Genomic DNA, 7,696 nt, shown 5'->3' on the forward strand with positions numbered 1-7,696 from the left:
TAATCCCCGTGATAGTTTACCAGAAAATTCAAAGAATCTTGTAAGGCAAAGTGATCAAAATCATTGTCTGTAGATGACCAACTGGCGATTAGGGCTGCCAATCGCCGAAAAGGACATTAAGTGACCAAGTAGCAGCCACCAATTCACAGCCATATGTAATCAAAAGCCTCCACCAACCATGAAACAAGGTTTACACCAGCGGTGCCACCTGCACAGTTACCGGGTCTCACTTCTCCAGTAAAATCGCGCCAAAGCCCCAATCAGCGCAGACGCTGGACGTAGTCTGCTACGCTGTGACATCAGCGCAAAGATGGTTGCGCCCTGAAGCTTTTCCCTCCTACCGTGAATTTTGCGGCTAGCCTGCGTCAGATTCGGGGTCTGACTCTAACTTTCTCCAGCTATGTTTTCTCTGCGCGGTTGTGGTCTCTGTGTCGCGGCTTCCTTCACCAAAAAGCACCTTCCGTTGGCCCGTTTCATCGGTGACAGCGCGGCGCCCCTGGGTACGAACTTTGACGTGGTAGTCATTGGCGGAGGACATGCCGGGACCGAGGCAGCCGCCGCTGCAGCTCGGTGCGGCTCCCGGACTCTGCTACTCACCCATCGCGTGGACACGATCGGTAAGGAGCTCGGGTAGCGTGGAGCTTGGCTTAGGTCGCAAGCTGCCTGTAAGTCCCTTCACCGCTTCCCCGGTTGCTCATGCGGGGAGCCTCTCCTCTTCCCCAAGGCTAGTGAGAATCTTAATGTCTGTGGTTTTATCCTAATTTGAGTTTCACAGATCAGGTAGGCCTGACCCAGAACCCTGGATTAGGCTGTTCCGTGGACCATGTATTGTGCTGCTGCTGACAGAAGTAATTAGTTTGGGAAAGAGGGAAACTAAGAATACAAGCTGATAGCTTTTTACTTCATTTTTGTCGTTTACCCTTTTCTAGCTTGTTGCTTTGGAAATAGAGTGAATTAACATTTATTAGGAATGATTTGTTAAACGATTGTTGTGGGTTCTGTTGTTGTTGTTTAGATTTTATTTTTATTTATTTATTTGACAGAGAGAGACACAGCGAGAGAGGGAACACAGCAGGGGGAGTGGAAAGCAGGCTTCCAGCCGAGCAGGGAGCCCAATGCAGGGCTCCATCCCAGGATCCTGGGATCATGACCCCAGCCAAGGCAGACGCCCAAGGACTGAGTCACCCGGGCGCCCACAATTGTTGTGTTTTTATCAAGATTTTATGACGCCTCTTTGAAGAACGATGCTACTTTTTATTGTATTCTATATCTCTACTTGGTGTTTGTTTCCTAATTTTGTGATCGGGAACTGGCAGTGCTTTTTTCACACTTAATAGGCAATGGGTGGACGGCTATAATTTAAAGCAACACCTCTTTCTAGCACCATAATAGGTGCTAGCTAAAACATCATCTTGTAAATTGTGCAAGCCTGTGTTTTTTTCCCCTCCTGCATTTTGCTTAAGAGTGAACAGTAGATATATTAACTGTTTTGCAAAAATTGTGAATAAAACGGGGCGCCTGGGTGGCTCAGTGGGTTAGGCCTCTGCCTTCAGCTCAGGTCATGATCTTAGGCTCCTGGAACCCAGCCCCCAACCCCCATCCTGCATGGGGCTCTCTGCTCAGCGGGGAGCCTGCTTCCCCCTCTCTCTGCTTGCCTCTCTGCCTACTTGTGATCTCTCTCTGTTAAATAAATAAAGCCTTTTAAAAATTGTGAATAAATCACATATTTGATACTGAAGTACTTTTAAAAAATTACCATTCAGCTCATAACTGTGGAGAAATAAACACTGTTAACAGTGATTCTTTTAGGGGGGGGGGGTGATGTGATTACCCAAAAGATTACAATTTGCTTATTAGACATTTCAGTGTTTATATTTTAAGAAATAAAGTCTGGATACTACCTTTCAATAATAATTTAAAATTTTAATGAAAAAAGTGTTGTATTATTGAACTAAGATGGCCATTAAATAAAAGTAATGTAGTTCTGTGAGGGATAAAGGGATTCTTACCAAAATCCATATTCATATAATTCAGTCAATAAAATACAATCTGTTTTCTTTTTAAATAAATGCATTTCAGAAATAATAACTCTTATAGATGAGCTTAGTGGATGACAATTTTGTTCTTGAATCAAAATCTGATTTGAAGATAGTTCAATATATTGGAGAATCTTAAATATTTCTACATGGCCTCAGAAAGATAGCTTTTACTTAGAACTGACCTAAGAATGCAAAAGGCAGAATTGTCCTGTTGTGATTTAGTCATTATCATCTGCTAATAATAAAGTTAGAGGCACAAAGTCTTTTATTTTCTACTAACCTGGAAAATAATGGTTTTTTTTTTTTTGCCAACTGTTTTTACATTTCACAATGAAAAAGAAAAGCCTTTTGCACCTGTTTATTCTGTGTCATATTACCTACACGTTTCATGGAAAATGTTCACCATTAAAGAGATTGTTAGACATTCTGTACTTTAATCCAGGCTTCACAGAGTTCTAGCTGTGTGACCTTGGACAAGGGACAATTTATTTAACCCTCAGTTTCTTTATGAAATAGAAAGAACAGTACCAACTTCAGTTTGCTATAAAATTTAAATCAGAAAATACAAGCAAATCATCTGGAACAGTGCCTGACCCATTAAGTGGTTCAGAAGTTAAACAATTTTACAAGCTTTTCTACATAGCCAACTTAAATTCTATAGCTTAGTGAAAAATGGACTGATTTATACTTTGGGGGAGGTGGGGAAGCAGGCTCCCCACTGAGCAGGGAGCCCAATGCAGGGCTTGATCCTGGGACCCTGGGATCATGAGCTGAGCTGAAGGCAGAGGCTTTAACCCACTGAGCCACCCAGGCACCCCGATTTATACATTTTTATTACCATTACCAAGTACTGGTACCACACTTGGGATGTTAGTAGTCTTTACCTAAGGATACAGATGACAAAAAGACTTTCTTTCTTTTTTTTTTTAAGATTTTATTTATTTTTTTTGACAGACACAGATCACAAGTAGTCAAGGAGGCAGGCAGAGAGAGAGGAGGAAGCAGACTCCCTGCTGAGCAGAGAGCCCCACATGGGGCTCGATCCCAGGATCCTGGGATCATGACCCAAGCTGAAGGCAGAGGCTTTAACCCACTGAGCCACCCAGGCGCCCCGACAAATAGACTTTCGTATCCCAACTTCAAATGATTGGGAATTAAGGCTAGTTTCCTGGAGTTCTATGTGGAGAAAAATCTTGAGGCTAAGCAAAAGAAAAGCTGCATGTTCAACTTTTATGCCCGTAAGGAGAGGGGCTCAACATTGATAAATATATTTGAGAACAAGTTTTCAGCAATTTAAAAAGACAAGGATTTCTTTGCATGTGACTTTTACAAATATAAGTTTTATAAATAAGCATATAATGTATGGTAATTCAGTAAAGGACCTAGAAGTTGTTTAGAGATACAGGAAGTGGTAGAATTTCAGAAATTTGTCCCCCCCTCCCCTGCCTATGTGAAGGAGACTCATCTCTAGGGATGAAAGTTTGAGATAAATGGTGGTTATTAGTGGGATTAGAGATTTTAAAAAATTAACTGATTTATAATGAGAATTAAAAACCAAGTCATTTTGGGGTACCTGGATGGCTCAGTCGGTTGGGCTTCTGACTCTTGGTTTTGGCTCAGGTCATGGTCTTCTGGTTGTGGGATTGAGCCCCTCCCTGCCCCCCCACATACTTGGGCTCCAAGATCAGTGTCCAAGATCAGTGTGGAGTCTGCGTGTCCCTCTCCCTCCCCCTCTGCCTCCTCCTCCTCTCTCTCTCTCTCAAATAAATAAATAAAATCTTTAAAAAAAAAAAACAACTAAAGTCATTTTGATGAGTAGCAATATCTAAGACAAGGGATCACGGCTTTAGATGCTCTAGGAGCTAGAGCATCTAAAACTTAAATGTGTAAAGCTGGAGCACCTGGGTGGCTCAGTGGGATAAGCGTCTGCCTTTGGCTCAGGTCATGATCCCAGGGTTGTGGGATCCAGTCCCTCATCCAGCTCACTGCTCAGCAGGACCCTGCTTCTCTCTCTGCCTGCTGTTCCCCTGCTTGTGCTTGCTTGCATGCACACATTCTCTCTCTCTCTCTCTCTCTCTCTCTCTCTGGCGGATAAATAAATAAAATTTTAAAATAAATATGTAAAACAACATGGAATAATGGGAACAGTGGTGAGCTGGAAAGTATATCCTCATTCATTATTTTGTTTGTTTTTAACAAAAGCTTCATGTGGGACACTGGGTGGCTCAAACTGTGAAGCGTCTGCCTTTGGATCACATCATGATCTCCAGGTCCTGGGATCGAGCCCCATGTCGGGTTCCCAGCTCAGCAGGGAGTTTGCTTCTCCCTCTTCCTCTGCCTCTCCCTGTGCTTGTGCTATCTCTGTCTCCATGTCTCTCTTTCAAATAAATAAATAAAAATATTAAAAAAAAAACAAAACAAAAGCTTTGTGTATACCAAGCAGAACATCACCAGCAAATGACTGAGTTATGAGCTCTGATCTAAAATGTATCCTCTCAGGGCGCCTGGGTGGCTCAGTGGGTTAAGCCTCTGCCTTCAGCTCAGGTCATGATCCCAGGGTTCTGGGATTGAGCCCCACATCGGGCTCTCTGCTCAGCAGGGAGCCTGCTTCCCCCTCTCTCTCTGCCTGCCTCTCTGCCTACTTGTAATCTCTGTCAAATAAATAAAATCTTTGAAAAATAAATAAATAAAATGTATCCTCTCTAGTGATTGGGAGAGGATTACTTTAAGAGTAATATGCAGTAGTAGAAAAAATCTTACTTGGTGATATAATTTCACATTTCTAGTTTCTGTTTTGTTTACTTATTCATTAACAAGTCAGATATTTCAAGTGTGATTAAGTTATTGTGGGTTTTTTTTTCTAAACAAATAAGTCCTTGTCTGAAAATTTTTTTTTAATTTTTTAAAATTTATTTGACAGAAAGAGAGATCACAAGTAGGCAGAGAGGCAGGCAGAGAGAGAGGAGGAAGCAGGCTCCCCGCTGAGCAGAGAGCCCGATGCAGGGCTTGATCCCAGGACCCTGGGATCATGACCTAAGCTGAACGCAAAGGCTTTAACCCACTGAGCCACCCAGGTGCCCCTGTCTGAAATATTTATAGTTGATAAAATGTCTGGAAGATAAGGAAGTGTGTAGAGCTATAACAGATATAAGATTGGACTTGAGTTGATACCTGGCAGTTCATTTTACTGTTCTCTCTTATTCTTTAATAAAATAGCTTAACTTTGGGGTACCTGGATGGCTCAGTCAGTTAAGCACCCGACTTCTTGGTTTCAGGTCAGGTCAGGATCTCATGGGTTGTGGGATAGACCCCCACATGGGACTCTGCACTCAGAGGGGAGTCTTCTTTCTTATTTTGATTTTTTAAAGATTTTATTTTATTTATTTGAGAGAGAGAGAGAGAGCATGAGAGGAGAGAGGTCAGTGGGAGAAGCAGACTCCCTGCCGAACAGGGAGCCCAATGTGGGACTCGATTCTGGGACTCCAGGATCATGACCCGAGCTGAAGGCAGTCATCCAACCAACTGAGCCACCCAGTTGCCCCAGAGGGGAGTCTTTACTTAAAGATTCTCTCCCTCTGCCCTGCTCACGCTCCCTCTCTCTTTCTCTCTCTCTCAAATAAATAAATCTTTAGAAAAGAAATAGCTTAACATTTGTATGTGAAATAATATGTTGAATTAGAAACTGAGGAATGGGGGCACCTGGGTGGCTCAGTGGGTTAAGCCTCTGCCTTCGGCTCGGGTCATGATCTCAGGTTCCTGGAATCGAGCCCCTCATCCGGCTCTCTGCTCGGCAGGGAGTCTGCTTCCCTTCCTCTCTCTCTGCCTGCCTCTCTGCCTACTTGTGATCTCTGTCAAATAAATAAATAAAATCTTTAAAAAAAAAAAAAAAAGAAACTCAGGAATGCAAATTGGTTGCTTTCATATAAACTCAGTGATAGGGTAAATATTCACCTTGTTTATCAATTTTATGTGTGTATGGAGCACTTTTCTAAGGTACTCGTAGGACTACTTATGTCAATAATAATATTTTACATGTTTGAGAAAGTCATAAAATTTTTAAACGTTGCTGATGGAACATTATTTATGATTAAAAAATTTTTAAGCCAATTCAAAGAAATTAAGTGATTTTTGAAAAAGTGAAAATCAGAAACAGAGAGTATTATACACTGAGAAATACTTTACACTGGGAAATAAAACAATTATTAGTAAATGTTACTTATTGCATATTCTGTGCCAGATACTGTGCCACTTGCTTTGTGTACACTCTCATTTGCAAGTAACAAATCCTTATTATTTAATTAATTTAAACAAAAAGAATTTATTTTTTATAAATTTATTTACTTATTTGAGAGAGAAAGTGAATGGGAGGAGGGACAGAGGGAGAGAGAGAGAATCTCAAGCAGACTCCCTACTGAGCACAGAGCCTGATAATGGGGTTTAATCTCACGACCCTGAAATCATGACCTGAGCCAAAATCAAGCTTAACCAACTGAGCCACCCAGGTGCCCCAAGAGTTTATTTATTTATTTACTTTTTAAAAGATTTTATTTATTTATTTGACAGACAGAGATCACAAGTCGGCACAGAGGCAGGCGGGGGGCGGGGGGGGGAAGCAGGCTCCCCGCTGAGCAGAGAGCCCAATGTGGGGCTCGATCCCAGGACCCTGGGATCAAGACCTGAGCCGAAGGCAGAGGCTTTAACCCACTGAGTCACCCAGGCGCCCCAAGAATTTATTTTTTTAATAAGAAATTTGCAGGTAGATTACTTTTAAGGTTGGTTAATTCAGCAACTCACAATGTGCAAGGATTCATTCCTTCCATACCTCCATTGTGCCATTCAGGCTAGCTATCCTCGTGATTAGAAAATGGCTATAATAGTTCTAGGTGTCACATCCAGACATGACAACTTTCAGCCCAAGAAGGGTGGGGTTTTTTTTTCCTCCTTGTATCTCTTTAAAGAGGAAAAACAATTCATTACTACAGACCTTCTCCCCGATAGGTCACCCCTCATGACTTATTTCCCATCCCTCATCCAGAGAGTGGCAAGTGGAAACAGGATTACCATGATTACTTAGATCAATGAAGATTTATTCCTACTGAGCTTAGGTAACACTCCCTGGACACAAACCTTATTGGGGAGTGTTTACCTAAAATAAAATTGTGATTCTGTATCAAAGGAAGGGGGGGAAATAAGCTGCTGCAGTTATCATTCCTGTTTTTATAGTAGGGGAAGTGAGGTAGAGAAAATTAGATAACTTGCCAAAATGACAGACCTTGTAAGTGGTAGATCTAAGAATTGAGCCAGATCCCTTTCACTTACTCCTAATCACAGCATGATTCAGCCTCCTTATGGAGACTGTAAAAACTTGCAGAGGGCTTGGTGATGACTATAGTGGACCTACAGATATTGACATATCCCTTTCCTATCCTTACACTGCCCATAAAAACCTCTGAGGTAACCACATGAGTTATACCTTCAAATAAGACTAGGGGAATTTGGGGCGCCTGGGTGGCTCAGTGGGTTAAAGCCTCTGCCTTTGGCTCAGGTCATGGTCTCAGGGTCCTGGGATCGAGCCCCACATCAGGCTCTCTGCTCAGCAGGGAGCCTGCTTCCCCCCGCTCTCTCTGCCTGCCTCTCTGCCTACTTGTGATCTCTCT

At 42.3% G+C, this 7,696-nt stretch overlaps 1 protein-coding gene across 1 annotated transcript in view; it reads left to right on the forward strand.

The window, feature by feature from the left end:
• Window positions 1-400: 400 nt before the first annotated feature.
• Window positions 401-7,696, forward strand: part of MTO1 (mitochondrial tRNA translation optimization 1) — a gene marked incomplete at its 5' end in the record, with an annotated part of 27,088 nt that continues 19,792 nt past the window's right edge. Inside the window, one exon of the mRNA XM_080806059.1 lies at window positions 401-630. Within this exon, the coding sequence (XP_080662185.1) occupies window positions 401-630 (230 nt within the window). The remainder of the gene's footprint in view (window positions 631-7,696) is intronic.

The sequence above is a fragment of the Martes martes genome (genome assembly GCF_963455335.1).
Source record: "Martes martes genome assembly, chromosome: 6".
In the NCBI taxonomy this organism is placed as follows: Eukaryota; Metazoa; Chordata; class Mammalia; order Carnivora; family Mustelidae; genus Martes; species Martes martes.